At 35.2% G+C, this 16,170-nt stretch overlaps 3 protein-coding genes across 3 annotated transcripts in view; 1 reads left to right on the top strand and 2 right to left on the bottom strand.

Annotated features, from left to right (window-relative positions):
• LOC142351794 (uncharacterized) overlaps positions 1–16,170 on the bottom strand; it is a 338,941-nt gene that overhangs the window by 159,679 nt on the left and 163,092 nt on the right. The gene's annotated exons all lie outside the window — the stretch shown is intronic.
• Positions 1–16,170, bottom strand: part of LOC142351795 (uncharacterized) — a 192,012-nt gene that overhangs the window by 12,751 nt on the left and 163,091 nt on the right. The window contains exons 3-4 of the mRNA XM_075403975.1: positions 4,473–4,725; positions 3,997–4,228 (exon numbers count right to left, since the gene is read on the bottom strand). Of these exons, the coding sequence (XP_075260090.1) occupies positions 3,997–4,228; positions 4,473–4,725 (485 nt within the window). The remainder of the gene's footprint in view (positions 1–3,996; positions 4,229–4,472; positions 4,726–16,170) is intronic.
• LOC142351785 (homeobox protein six1-like) lies at positions 11,864–12,922 on the top strand. Its single transcript, XM_075403953.1, has one exon. It carries the CDS (start codon positions 12,220–12,222, stop codon positions 12,778–12,780), a length of 561 nt encoding a protein of 186 aa, XP_075260068.1. The 5' UTR covers positions 11,864–12,219; the 3' UTR covers positions 12,781–12,922.

Here is a 16,170-nt window from a genome sequence, read left to right as displayed (position 1 = left end):
TCGCGACTTGAGGACAACTTTCTGTATCACGCGAGCCAGAGCTTTCCACTGCTTTCGATGTAACAGCGTCTTCTCTGTAACCAAACATTGCTCGAGGTAAGGCTGAGAAGTCAGTAAACGCAATTGAAGCAACCGACGAATAAAAGTACAGGACCTATGAGCAACAATCTTGGCAAGGGATAGCATTCTTGCGATTGGCTGTCGAAAAGTTGGGCGATCTGTCTTCAGCTTTCTAGAAAGCATTAAAATGATTGTGTTCTTGATGACAAAAGACGTTATTGGATGAACTTTTTACTACCTTTGACAGACCGGCTCAACGATTTAGAGGGGCGCTATACAAATATTTAAACACAAGAGGAGGAGTTTAAAAAAATACCCCGTCAAAAAATTGATTCACAAACATAGAATAAATTGTGCAAAAGTTCAAAATTTTTGACGAACCTACCAAGGATGATGGAGTGAGAAAATATGCAGAGGGGCGCTAACGAAAGATACATGGTTTTTTAGTTTGATTGTATTCCAGAGGCTCAGAAATGTTCGCTTGGGTAATCGCTTTTGAAATATAAATTTAGCTCCGAAAGCATCCGTCTACATCAAGAAAAAATAGTGCCAGTTTGATTCAACATTTCACTCCTATTTCATTGTTATGTTCAAAAACTTTTCGTGCAATAATTCTGAGAAATGGGCTCGTTTGTTCCTAAATCCAAAGTTTTATTTTTTACCTCAGTTCATCTTATTTTAAATTTTAAACACAGTTTAACGCAATTTTCAAGAAATCAAGAATGAGCAAACGAAAATTGACGAACAGAAAGTTGCCATAGTTTATATCCTACTTCTAGGAAACGGCAAGAATCTATCATATGTGAGTTCTTCCTATCATATGTGAGTCTACGTGCTAGGTAATAGGTCCGGCGCTATTGGATCAAACAAACAAAAATTGCGAACATTTAGTTGAAAGTTAGGTTAAATAATACAAAATATCTTTAAAATGAAATGATAAATCGGAACCTTTTCAGCAGCAATTAGAAAAATAAAATAAAAAAAAATAAAAATAGAGCGAGATACAAAGTTTATACAAACAGCATTTCCTGGGGCGATCAAAACTAATCACAGAACTAATTCAAAGATGGGAATGAATGGACTAGTCTTACATCTAAAAGCATGAAATAAAAAGAACTTACAATTAAATGATCATGAAAGTGTCAAAAACAGAATAATCGCAATAAATCTAAAAATCCGACTAGTTTTCTTAAACTTTTTGACATCGATAGTATTATTACAGAAAAGCAAATTATCATTGATCTGTAATTTACGGTTCAATTAAACCTGGGTGAAGAACAGCGATTAAAACGAACTCATATATGAAGGAGATTAATTTCACGAGAACTGTTTACGATTCTGGGAAGAAAAGATTGTGAAACAAAAATCCTATATTAAAATAAAGATGTCAAAGAAACGCAAACATTTAAAATTTGACAAAGTGCTATTCAACCAAGAAATAATTTCCATAATCCAAAGTAGCCGTTGATTATCTAGAATACTCAATGACTACCTTTAACGTTTGAAAATCTCTTTGCACTGTACATGTACTGGGACTGGCCATCGACTAAGCAGATGCTGGTCAATAAGTGTCGGACTAAAAATTTTTGAAAATTATTTCTAGCGAAATAAAAAAGCAATGAACACAGTAACAACCTTGTACATGTTTTTTTTTCACTTTACAGGATATATGGTTTTTTCAGAGGAGTTTCAAAAAAGTACCCCGTCAAAGAACTGAATCATTAACGTAGAATAAATTGTTTTGAAGTACGCCAAAAACCAAAGTTTTTAATGAACCTACCAAAGATGATGGAGTGAATACTGAAAAAAAGAATTAAAGTCAGGTTGAAGATAGACTTCTTTTAATAAAGATCGGTGAAAATTGTAGCCATTCGTAACATTGCAGAAAATAAGGGATCGGCAGAAAAGAATTATAATGAGGGAGAAAAAAATTATAAGCAACTCTCCAGGGGCTCAGAAATGTTCGTTTAGGTAACCGCTTTTGAAATATAAATTCAGCTCCGAAAGCATCTGTCTACATCAAGAAAAAATAGTGTCAGTTTGATTCAAACCTTTCACTCCTATTTCATTGTTATGTTCAAAAACTTTTCGTGCAATAATTCTGAGAAATGGGCTCGTTTGTTCCTAAATCCAAAGTTTTATTTTTCCCTCAGTTCATCTTATTTTAAATTTTAAAAACAGTTTAACGCAATGTTCAAGAAATCAAGAATGAGCAAGTGAAAATTTTGACGAACAGAAAGTTGCCGTAGTTTACATCCAACTTCTATGAAACGGCAAGAATCTATCATATGTGAGTCTACGTGCTAGGCAATAGGTCCGGCGCAATTGGACCAAACGAACAAAAATTTGCAAATATTTAGTTGAAAGCCAGGTTTAATTATGCAAAATATCTTTAATTTGAAATGATAAATCGGAACCTTTTCAGCAGCAACTAGAAAATTCAAATTTTAAAAAACAAAAATAGAGCGAGATACAAAGATTATACAAACAGCATTTCCTGGGGCGATAAAAACTAATCAAATAACTAATTCAAAGATGGGAATGAATGGACTAGTTTTACATCTAAAAGCATGGAATAAAAAAGAACTTACAATTAAATTATCATGAAAGTGTCAACAACAGAATATTCGAAATAAATCTAAAAATCCGACCAGTTTTTTTAATGTTTCTGACATCAATAGTATTGTTACAGAAAAGCGGTTTATCATTGATCTGTATTATACGATTCAATTAAACCTGGGTCAGTAAGAGTGAGTAAAACAAATTTTTATATGAAGGAGATTAATTTCAAGAGAACTGTTTACGACTCTGGGAAGAAAAGAGTGTGAAACAAAATTCCTATTGAAGATAAAGATGTCAGAGAAACGCAAACATTTAAAAATGGACAAAGTAATGTTCAAGCAAGAAATAATTTCAAAAAAATAAAGTAACCGTTGGTTATCTAGAATACTCAATGACTACCTTTAACAATTGGAAATCTCTTTGCAAACGTTGCAATAATTGGTTTTGGATTTTTTCTCAACTCATTAATATTAGGCAACTCCCTTTACCGTTCGATTCCCAGATTTGATACATACAGGTTTTTTAAATTCTATTAGGACATCGAAAATTTTAAACCCTAATTCAACCCAATCAAAATTTTTAACGGTATCAACAAAATTTGACAATCAACAAAATCAATGAAATCATTGTTTAATTCAAGACGCGGATTGATAACAAAGTTTTTATCGAAAAAAATGCAATTTGGTTCTCAAAAACATTTTTTTTGGAGAATAGATGATTAGAAAAATTAAAACCTTTCTCAAAAGTCGGTAAACGGCCCAGATCCTTTGACTTCAAAACTCTTATCTGGGTTCATAATAAAAATAAGGGACAAAATTGGTTCACAGACCGTTGGGTCTGAAGTAACAAAAAATCTGTTAATTGTTTGCCAGCAGAATCTAAAAACAAACAGAAGCTAATTTTGAGAGCACAATTGAAAAAGATGAACACAATTCCAAACATGGTATTCCACAACCAATGACGTCAATGCAAAGCAAAGAGAAATTTTTTACCTACACAACAAAATGTGACTGAATTACAAATAAATGGTCCAGCTGAGAAATTGTTCTTGTCACATGGAATCAATCAGTTAAATTTTTATCAAAAAAAAATGCTAGCTCCAAGCAGGTTCAACGAATTTCAAAATGACCAGATTCAAACTACTGTAATCGAGCCAGTAGCTTATGTGTTGACCATTGCAACTATTGGTCCTAAACTCTTGATTTTGAGTATCTCTTCTAACCTAATTTTTGTTCTTGCGTATTCTTCAAGGCTTCACTCTCAAGATGCATTTACGCTGAACAAGTAGAGCTTCTTCTCAAGCTAAGTCAAACCTATCTTAGGTACAATTAGCACTTCGTTGTACTTTCAATCTTGAAATAAAAACTAACTAACCGACAACAGGGTCCAGCTCTCTGAATTGCAACTTATCCGACTCTCTTGCAACCCAGGACTTGAAGTGCTCTTTATGCATGGTCCTGCCGTCGAATTTGGCCTTGATCTTCTGGCCAGCGGGTGCCAGGTCTGGCCTCTTGGCAAAGTAGACCTCGGTGCTTTTTGCAGGGTAGTCGTACATGTACTGAGATTGGCCCTCGACTTTAGCGGATGCTGGCCGATAAGTGTCGGACTAAAAATTTTAAAAAATTATTTCTAGCAAAATAATAAAACAATAAATACATTAACAACCTTGTTAGTTTGCAAAAATCTCAGTTCAGATAGATTTTGTTATATAATTGAAACGAAATATAATTATAACGACATTGACACCAGATTATGTAACATTATAGCCTCAATTTTGTCCAATCAATTTTTTTTTGTCGATAACGGAAAATCCCATTTTCGATTAACGTGTTAAAACAAGGCCTGGTCACCTTTTTGACCAGTTCGATTGCGTGAACTGGTTTAGGCACGAAGTCAATCGCAGTTTGCGTAACAAAATCTCCCCTCGGAGGATTCGAGTCTCTCGGGGTTGCCAAGGGTCGTCTGCTAGCCCGCATGGGGTGGTTGTAGTGGGCTTTGTAAGTCCTCTCGTAATCTGTCTCCAGATCCCCAGGTGCCCATTGACGCTCTTGTTTCTGGACCATTCCTCTCCGACGGTCATATTGTTTCTTCAGGCCTTGACGCCTATTAAAAAAGAAACACAGAATTACCTGAGTATTTACAGACTCTGTATCTACAGTATAAAGTTTCAGGCAGTGTATTTTACAGCTATTATGTAAGACTATGATTAAAAAACCATGATATTTGCATTTCGAAACTTGTCGCAATTCAAAAAGATGGAAGAAGAATTCGGAATCTGAATGGCCTTTGTGAGCTTCGCAGCCTCTTTTTTATAAAGAAGGCCTAAGACTCCCAACTAAACAAGAAGCAAGATCACAACGAACAACTGCGAAACAAAGAGAAAAAGAGAAATTTAGCAAAAGTTGTAGTCTTGTCAAAAGTTCTGCTTTTTCAATTTTTGAACATGAGAAAATCAGAAATTATATAGTTGTGCAGACAAAGTAAAAAAACTGCGCAGAATTCATATGAAAGAAAATACTTCTATTAATGGAAATACCAATTCTTTAAATTTTTCACAAAAAATAGAAACATACATTGTTGCTGCTGATTTAAAAACTCCGTGAAGTTAATTACACCGTGCAGCAGCCTCGATTTGTAAAAAAAGAATTAAAGGAGTGTATTAAATTGATAAATCCCGTCCACAGACTTATTCTCAACAATCTTTAGTTTCACTTTTCGATATGAGAACAATCATAGTTGAAATCAATAAATTTATTTAAAAATTATAATATAACAGCATGTTAGTTGACAAATCCTGCTACACAATGCACGTTGAAAATTTCGTATCTATTAAATAACTATTGGCTAAAATCGAGTCATAGTGTTTTTCTTCTAGGAGATGAACAAAAACACATCAAAGAATAACCAATTAACTTCATTTAGAAAAATGAAGCTCAAACAAAATGAAATTAATCACTTCATAACGTAAATCTTAAGTTTAAAAGAAAACATTTTGGCTGAGCTCATTGCTACGAGGTTAATCGTTTTCGTTAAATTTCATAATATCCTGGTTTCTAAATAGAACAAGAATTTGTGACTAATTTGTAACAAAATATTTATGGCTCTGTTTTTATATATTAGGTTAGAAAATAAGCAAAGAAAATTGACACGAGAACAATTTTATTGCAAGAATGTGGCAAAAATTGGGTGAAATTAAATACTGTCATTTTTTGTTTCTATTTCCAATTTTGTACTTCAAATTTTGGGCTAAACATGCAAAGGGGGTGTAATCATAAAACTTTTTGATCTTATTTTATTGCCTAGCGGCTATTGAAAGGGCTAGGAAATTCAAAATTCTAAAATGATTCTAAGAATTCAGTACAAGGAGTTGAACTTTTATTAATTTCTAAAAATAGTGACATTTTTTGTGACATATTTTCCCACTGGGCAATTGAGACTTCATCGCAAACTGATACCCGACAAGGTGAGTGTAAATCATGGAAAAAATTTATGCCAAGTATCTGTTGGAATAAGTGAAGAGTGACACATACTAAAACATGCGTATAATTCTTCCAAATATTTCCAGTGGACAAACTTAATATAATGATCTTTCCAACCTTTTTTTTCCTTCGGAAAAGATTGGAACAGACTTATCTAAGTTCAAGGCTAATCTAATGATTCGGTGATAACGTAACGTAGATACAAATAGATAATAACTGATTATTTTCTAAAAGAAATGCCACGCTAAAATCTAATCGCACACTAACTGTAAACATTATACGTTGCCAAAAAACTGCATTTAAAGTAATTTTCAAATGTTAGCTAGAGTTTTTAGTGATCTTCTTCTGTGAAAAAACACATAGTCTATTTTGAATATTTACAATTTTGTCTGATCAAAAAAGCTGATACAACAAGAAAAGGAAGAAGACTTGTTATATCTAGGTCCCTGAATATAGTCTGGATTCGTTTTCACAAATTACAAAAATTTTAAACAAACAGTATTCCAAAATTGCATCAAATTCAATTACAATAAAATTTCAAATGTCGTGCCATTGTGAAATTGTCATAACCTATAATTTGGGCTAAACAGGGTGGAAAAATTACCCAATGGGCATTTAGAGGAACATGAGAAAATTAAGTGAAATCAATGGTCTTGTTGAAATAAGAGTGGGGGTTAATGATGTGTGAAATTAGATAGATGAGCGTGTTTACATGCATTAATAGCCTGTCACTAAAATAAGGAAAGTTATCTTTTCAATGCCTCGGAATTCTCCTGACTTTTAACGGGAAATGGGATAATGTTTCCACACCTAACCTCCCATTCTCCCATTTACCCCCTCCCCTTTTTACCCACCCCCACTTCTTCCAAAAACAACCATGAACAAAACATCTTTCAGTAGTTCTATTATATATTATATACGCAAGAGAAATATTTACACAATAAACTTCCGACCGAAATAAACACTGAAAAGCACAAAAGCGATTCTTAAGTTACAATTAATTTTAACAATTTACAATTTTTCAAAGTCAAAAATTATAGAGCTCTAACAACAAAGCATAGCTGCTGATTTTAAAGCTGATTTTATAAGGATAATAATAAGCTATAGATTCATTCAAACACTTTCGGAAAATATTGTTTTTTCAATCAAATTCTAGAACAGAATAGAAAAAATTTGACAATCAACGCAATATCTAGAAATAAGCTCACTTTCTAATCAATTGTGGATGACTATTGAACTAGTAAAAAATAATTTCAATTGTGTAATAGTAGCATTGGATATATTTATGAAGTATTTTACCCAAATTTAATAATATTATACGAAGTCATTTATTAGGTACCTAACATTTAACAGTCGCAATAGATTTTAAAAATTATTAAAGTGTTACATTGTTCAAATTTGAACAAGGAAAAAGACTGGGGTGTATAGTGTCCCAAAATTGGTGGAAGTGGGAACAAAAGGGAATTTGCAACCATCGAGGCGCCCACATCCGGTCACAAAAGAACAAATAAATACAATAAATAATTATAAAAATGAAAATATTTCAATTAAGAAGATTTCTCAGGCATCGGATTTGAATATTTACTGTTGCGACTATACCCAATGTTGAACTTATAAAAACAATCAAAACGTTCGATTAAGTTCAAGCCATCTACACAAAATAGTAGAAAGGACTATCAGATCAGATTTCCCCTGCGAACAAAAATTTTAACAAAATTGATCGAAAATGTATAAAACAATATGTAAGACAGCTAAAACTGTCTAAAAACTGAGTCATTTATCAAATAAACTAACCTATAGGGTATAATGATAGATGTTCATAGAAGTAAAATTATAAAATGCCCATTACAAAACAAAACATACCCGGCAGATTGCCGGAAAATAGCCGCCGTTGATTCCAATAAGCATGATTGGGATTGAAAGAATAGAAGATATTGAAAAAAAAAGATTTTTGTACAAAAACATTTTTTAAGTCCGATTTATTTTGATGGCATTTCGTAGTTGAACAGGGGCTACTATCAATACCAATAAGCATTAGAGATGGTAACTAAGACTTATAGGAACGACGTTCAAATAGCGGGCATCTAAAATTGGGCTTTATGGGTTAATGGCTTTGCTGAGCAACTGATGTTCAAAATCACTTTTAGCAGAATGAGAGAAGAGAGAAACTAGCCTAGAGAAGTCAAAAATATTTCACGCAAAATGTTGAAAAAGCGGCAAAATGAGGTAAAGCGAAACATTTTTTATTCGACGAAGTAAAAAAAACATAGCAGGACAAGTCCTGACGTACAATTCAAAGAATTTTCATTGACTAAACAGAAAAACTAGACCTAGAATGGACTATGAAAGAATTGAGAAAACCATTTTTAAAAAAATCAGAACAAAAAAATAAGAAATAAACAGAAAATCAATGTCAAAATGCCGCATGTGAACAAAAAACCACTAGCGAGAAATGAAAATTTAATTCAAACAAAAAACTAGGTCTAGAATGAGCTGTGAATTGATTGGGAAAACCATTTAGAAAAAATCCTATCCAAAAAATCGAAAAAACAGTAAAAATCAGAGTGAAATTGCCGCATGTGAACAAAAAACCACTACTGAGAAACCGAATTTTTGTTCAAACACCGTCTTCTCACTCTACTTTAAAATTAGAGCGAAAAAAATTCACGCAGCAAAACCACTCGCTTTTTCGCTCCGTTTCCTGTTTCGGCGTGACCAAAATCACTACTCCAATTTGACTTCAAAAATCATGAAAATGTGTGAACAGATCTTAAAAAAAAAGACAGCGCCCCAATACAATTCAAATTCCTTGAATTGTAAAAATAGGAGCGCTATAATAGCCGGCTGAGAAGATGAGGGCGGCTATTAATAACGATAAAAAGAGGAAAAAAAATTGCGCTGAGGTTGCGCTAAAAAGTCTTAGACCGAATAAAATTGGATTCGCATTTGCAACAAATCATACATTTTTAGCTTAGAAAGAAGACTCAGAAAATTGTGGCTAATATTTTCTTTTTCGAATGCCACAAATACTAATAGCCTAAATAAATCTACAGCAGAAAAATAAGATAAAGATGCCCGAAACATAACAATAATGCTAACAGAATGGCAAAAATAAGGGAAAAATAGGAAAATTATCAAAAATAGCCGGTTTTTTGTGGGCTGAACAGGCACAGTTGACCACTCTGTCCACTTTTAGGGTTGCAAAAGTTCAAAAAATCATGATAAGTGACCGCACATTATTCTAAAAAACAATAAGTTAAAAGATGGTGTGCAACTTTTCATTTGAACAAAAAAAAATATTACAAAGAACAAAAGAACTATCTCAAACTTTTAAGCCAGGGGCACTTAGATGTCCATCAGAGTTCGGATCTTAATTTTTAATTTCAATTCTGAAATTTGTATGTCAAATTTTCGGGAGTGATAAGCCATTTAGGATCAAAATCTTATCCACTCGTTGACCCAAAAACGTTGAAAAGTACAAAGAAACAGCATCCTGCACGCGAATCCATTTGTTGAGAGAAAGAGAGAGAGAGAGAGAGATAGAGAGAGAGAGAGCAATAACTTCAATTCTGAACAAAAATTGCTGTTTTGAGCTCATGGATCAAGTGGTGAACACAACATTTGATGCAGACGTTAACTATGTAAGGACACCTCCTCACATAAAAGTCAAATATTTTTAAAATAAACCGACTGCCAAAAAAATTTGCCAAATAAGTGAACAAAAGCTGTCACATGAAGCGACAGAGTAACAGACACAGAGACAGAGAGAGAGAGAGAGAGAGAGAGAGAGAGAGAGAGAGATAGAGACGCCGTCAGAAGTTAATGTTTTCGATTTTAAATAGAAGTGATCCAAGTCAATAAAACAGATAATTACAAATCGCAAATTCTGCAAAAAAAATTAACTATAATTTAACACCATATGCCAGTTTTAATTAAAAACCATTAACACTGGAAATGATTAAGAGAACCAGAAAAACTGGCCAAACTCAAAAATTTACTCACATAAAGACCTTTATCAATAAACACAAAAATCTTTGAAGAGATCAATCTATTCGTAATTGGAAAGCCGATAGTATCTTTCAAAGCTTCGAGTTGGAAACAAATGATCAAATTATTAGAATTTTCTAAACGATGTAAAAATCAGTCATAATTTATTAGTAAATTTATTTTTATATTAATAAGAACTATTAACTTCCAAATGATAGCTTCAAACATTTGAAAACATGCGCCGTGAGAAAAAAATGTACTAGTGCAAAAAGCTTTATCAAAAAAATACTATCAAAAGTGACAAAAAACAGAGAAACCAAGTCGTTCCTACAAAACTTTTGAAAAGTAAAACTCTGATTTTGGTCTTTCTTCGCAAAAAAAATAAAAATTTCACGCCTTGAAACTGCGGGCATCCAACTTATCAGCACACCCTTCGAAAAGAAAGCAAGATAGCTGTGGCGTGATAGCCGAAAGGTAAGGTGTGTGATTCATACGCCACTGATTGAGAGTTCACTCCCCTGCCTCCGTGAAGCTTCTCCGTGAGGATGAGCTCTTACCAAACAAAAGCTTCAGTTTGACCATATCCTGACCAATTTTGGCTGCAATGATGGTACCACGTGAAAATTTAAGACACGAAAAAAGTGGCAAAAATCACCAAAAAAGAGCAATGCAGCTCATGAAAATATTCAGTCTCAAATGTGGGGAACAATAATAAGAAAAGGGGCAGCTGAGAACAGGCTATTGTAGGCCTAATGCTGATCCGCTGTGATTACACAGAAAACACAATTATTATTACAATAGCCAATGCAAATCCTGGAGAGAACAACTTCTTTGACAATTAAATCATAAAAAGCAACGATATGACTTAAATTTTTCATTATTTCTCAGCCAAACTATTGCTTGGAACAACTAAAACTGGGCAAAAGGAGCCAAATAGACCGTTTTTTTTTTTACTATTTAGAGCGTTTTAAAAACTACACAAAAATAAATTGAACTATTTTACTTTGCAAATGAGAAAAGGTGACAAGCTTTTGCCAAAATAAAATTAAAAAGTAACATAAAAAAATCTAAAAAGACCTCGTATATCTCCGAGTAAGCCCCGATAGCTATTCGTGAAAAAGCAAAAATTTTAAAACGTTTCGCTTGAAGAAACCTGCGCTTGAAGAGCTCGCTAATATTGACGAAAATATCAATTCTTTACCAATCGGACACAGAACCAATTGAACATATAGTCCCAACATGGATCGGCGCAATTAAATGAAACCTCAAAAGACAAGGTTAACACTCTTGACACAGATAAAATGTGAAAACATACAAATAGTCCCAAGATCTCAGAACAGCAAAGCTTTTTTTAACTTATTCCTTTTCCCTTCATTCAAATCTTTTCCAATTAATTTTAAACTTTCAATAGTCAAATGATTTCTAGTACATAAAACTTTTAGACTTTCAACACATTGTATATCCTAAAATTATCAAGAACATCGGACTGCGAGCGTGAGAGAAGTTTACACCCTTGTTAAAAAGCGTGAAAAGAACAGGAACAAGATAACGGAATCATATCAGCTTTTCTCCTACCCTTCCCCCTTTTCCCTTGCTTTTCTTTAACTGAACAACGACATGGAAAGCAGCAAAATAGCTAGCAACTGTCCAATAGAATTCTGGGCAGCATATGCGCTGCCAACCAATCAGAACGCAGCATTGAATCAATTTTGGGTTGAAGATTAAAGCGATCATCTTTATTTAAAAGCAGATCTATCAAGTTTGTTTATCATTCGCCTTCAAATTCCATCATTTTGACAGGAGTAAAAATCAAGATTTTATCTTCGAGAATTATGGGATTACGAAATAAGTTTATTTAAAAAAATAGTTCACAACAGTCGATCAGAAAACTTTTAAAATATAATATATTAATCGCAATTATAGCCGTTCGAATTAAGAACACCTATCTCGCATTAATGAGCTTGTACATTTCCAATTAACATTAGAAAAACTACTTTTTCTCTTTTAAAAAAACACAATTTGTCATTATCATTATTGACCGTTCTTTGAAAACTTGCTCGCTCGAAATTTTTCTTTCATTTAACAGCTGCTATAAATTTGTTTAAATTTCTCTCAGCCGATTTATTTCCAAATGGCGGACATGCAATCTTTTCCCTTCAATCCCGAACAAACAGCTTGTATCTGCCAGGTTATGGAAATTTCAAACGAGATGAAAAAACTGGAAAAATTTATGTGGAATATTCCAACGATGGAAATATACCAACAGAACGAAAGCGTCCTTAGGGCGAAAGCTCATTTAGCCTACCACGACCAACAGTTTAAAGAAGTTTACAGAATAATTCAGAGTTCAAATTTTACGATTCAACATCACCATTCATTGCAACAGTTATGGCTAAACGCCCATTACGCCGAAGCTGAAAATAGCCGAAACAAGTCGTTGGGCGCTGTCGGAAAATACAGAATCCGAAGGAAATTTCCTCTGCCGAGAACAATTTGGGATGGCGAAGAAACTTCCTATTGTTTCAAGGAAAAGTCGCGAAATATGTTGAGAGAGTATTATCAACATAACCCGTACCCTACGCCACGTGAAAAACGGGATCTGGCCGAAAATACAGATTTATCAGTGACACAAGTTTCAAACTGGTTCAAAAACAGACGTCAGAGAGACAGAGCTTTGGAGAATAGATCTTAGAAAAAAACACGATATGAACAGATTGAATTTTAAAAACTACGTTGCATTCTTAACCGTTTATAAGATAAATATGTAAATACAAGCAGTTTAAATATTTTATTTTGTTATTTGAAGTCTCAACTAATAGCACTTTTCGAAAGAATATCTTCCTAATTACGTTTTTGCTTATTTTTATCTATGAGAATACATCAAACTCGCCAGAGTAATATGAAAAACCCATTTTCTGGGCGGAGGGTTGCTGCAACGGCAAAGCCGAGTTGAACACAACCCAACCAGACATCACTGATCAAACACCGATATATGCTCTGATGCTTACCGAAGTCTGCGTAACCCTTTTTAATTTATATTTGATTGTAAAACATGGACTTGTAATTGAATTTGAGATGACATGGCATTTCCTCCGTCAAAGCAAACGTATTTTTCCGTTGGCGGTGCTTCCTCTATAAAATATCAAGTTTTCAATACATGTCCAAAAGCAAAGCAGCTACGGCACTTAAATTGTATCCTCAACGAACATGGTTGACATTCGGGAAAAACTAGATAAAATACCAGTACAATTGCGACCAGACTGATTTTGATGAAAGTCTGTTTGTATATTTTCTCAGCAATTTACTTCATTCGCTCAATTCATAGTAGAAATTCCTGTTGTTCTTCAAAGTTTTTTGCAGTGTCAAACTGTCTCCTTCGCGCTGTTCAGTTTTAATCGTGTTCTCGTTCTCCGATTGTCCTTTCATAACTAATTTCAATAAGACAAGGCAAAGCTGAGTCATGCTTTTCATTCGTGAGGTGAAATTATAATAGCCCATTATAAGGCGACATAGTAAGAAGATAAAAGAACTTTGATTAGAATATCCTTATAGGAAAGCGGTTACGTAAAAAACTGTTTGCAGGCATTTTTCAGTACACGCGCTAGCTTTCGTGCTTCAGCTGTTCATGGGTGCCAACTTTTACTAGAAAGGCTAAGATTGGCATCACATAGCTTGTATGCATTTGATTTGACAAACAAGCTCAAAACAGAGCAACGATAGCATGGTTAGTTCTGTGTCAACAATTTTCACTCCACATAAGCGATTTTTCTTTAAAAAGCATTAAATTATTTCTTGTTTCGACGCCAAGCTGACACCATTATTGATTTCAAGCATTGGATAATAAAATGCAATTGGAGACATTTCAGCTAATTTGGTCATTTTTGCAATAATTTCGATGTATCAGGCGCTTTCGTTAGCGCCAGAGAATTTGAGACTTTTAAGTTAAACTCTTCAGAGGGAGTACAGCTGCCCAAAGATGAACCAATGGGAAAAAACGTTGAAATTTCGTTGTTTTCCGGAGCAAAAAAAACGGATTTTTACATACTGGGTGCGATCACTAAAAACCTTAATTTAAGACGTTCTTTATTTTTGAGTATGTATGACTGCCTGAGCATTGAGTATTTTTAATTGTTTATTTGCATGTCAATTAGTAAGTTGTGCAGGTACAGGACAAGGGAATAGTACTAGTGATAGTAGTAGAAGTATTAGTTGAGATTTGCTCAGATTTCTTTATTTTCCAAGGGGATAGTCGCTCTTTGTGTTGTTGAAGAATGGTTATCTACAATCTGCGAGTCGCACTGACAAGTTCATTGAAAGTTTTCGCTGCAGAGGGCGCAAAGAACACGAAGTAGTCGTTGTTTCAGGCCAGTAGGGCTCTTGACGTTGACAGTTGTAGGCAGCCTGTTCATAAGGGCACCGATACAGAAGAAAAACCTCTGCTCGCGTTAGTGTTTTCGGGGTAAGCGATGATCAAATCCAACGTCATGTGAAGATTGGATGTCACGAAAGCAATTCCTCAAACTAAGGTATGGATTAAAATCTAAATCAAAACATGCAGTCATACATTTGGATAAAGAGAGCAAATCTTGTTAAGTGCGTGCATAAAGACAAGGGATGAATTTCAGCTCTAAACAGCAGCTGTTTTTAAGTACTTATTTGGTCCGAACAGAACATGGTTCTCGATATATTTTTATCGATTTTGAAAATGTCGATATTAGCATGACAGAAACTGTAAAAACCAAAATGACAGTAGATAAGAACCAGGGTTTTAATTGATTTTAAAGATTCAATTTAACTGGCAAGATTTAACTCCTTTTAAGCAGGCATAAAACTCCTATCGCTTTACTACATGCTGCAATGATGTGATCAATCTGTTTGAGATCTCGGTATGTCAAAAAAACTAATCTTCATGCCGAGCATGAGTCTGTATTTCAATGACTGAAAAGAAGAACGACTTTTGGGATTGCCAAGGTCAGAATGGGAGCATTTCCTAACGTTGAGTAGGTGTGTGCGCGTGAGTGTGTGGAGACCCCGCTTCAGTGATGCAGGGGTAAGGAGTACTTCCCAGTCCGTCGAAGAAATTGAATTATTGCCTCTGGTGACTCTAGTAATACTGCCACGGTGACCTGTTGAGGGCCGGAACACTCATCATGCTCCTCTCGCCAGGCCCGACAGGCTGTGAAGAAGTGTTCTGTATCTTCGTTGTTTAACTGGCAAGGCTAGCAGACACTTGCATCTGACCTTCCAAATCTATGGGCCGTTGCCTGCAGCCACTGTGCTCTGTTTAGTCTCAGCTGATGAAGCTCGACTTCTTCGTCTCTTGAGCGTTGAAGGCGAGAGTTTGTCGATTCGTGGCTCTTCGGTTGATGTGGTTGATATTGACTTCCTGGTTATACAGTTCAAAGTCCAATGTTTCGTTGTCTCTGATTCCGTTGATTCCGTGCCGGAGAGCGGCCCCATTCACATCTTCAGGTGGTCTACTCAGTCTTCGACTGCTAACAGATCTCGTCTTGTCGGAACTCCGATTTGCCCCTGGACTTAGATCGAGGGCGTCCTACGGGAGATGCGAGCCTGCTCAGTTGATGAGCCGGGTGTAGACTATTGAATTTGTGAAAGAGCAAAGCTCTTTCGCCTTCTGCAACTGTGCGTCTTCTGCAACTGTGCGTAGGTTTGGCAGACCTGCTTCTCGTCTTGTTGGTGCTGCCGGGCGCCCTTGGGAGCCCCCACCACGCATCTTGCAGCGTTGTAATTCACGGACTCCAGTTTGGCCGCCACTGAGTCGCTTAGGAAGTGGAAGTAAACGCCAGCTCCGTACAGGCCTCCAGCTCGTTTTTTTCGCGAGCTTCTGTTTTGCTTTTGTAGCATGCTCGGTGCAGTTGAGTTGCGGATCCAGCGTGACCCCCAAGATCACCGGGTTGTGTCCCGGCCATGGAGAGAGGCAGCTGAGCTTTATCTGCTGTCTTTTGGATCCACAGAGACCACTATTGCTTGTCTTGCCATGCTCTAGTTCGAGATCCATGCCCTGCGGTGCTTTGTAGTCGGCGACATCACGAAGAGACCGCCTCTCCAAGCGCGGTCAAAG

Source organism: Convolutriloba macropyga, chromosome 13 (genome assembly GCF_964194025.1).
Source record: "Convolutriloba macropyga chromosome 13, txConMacr16.3, whole genome shotgun sequence".
In the NCBI taxonomy this organism is placed as follows: Eukaryota; Metazoa; Xenacoelomorpha; order Acoela; family Convolutidae; genus Convolutriloba; species Convolutriloba macropyga.
The sequence above is the reverse complement of the archived record's forward strand: the minus strand, read 5'-3'. Positions and strand labels throughout refer to the sequence as shown.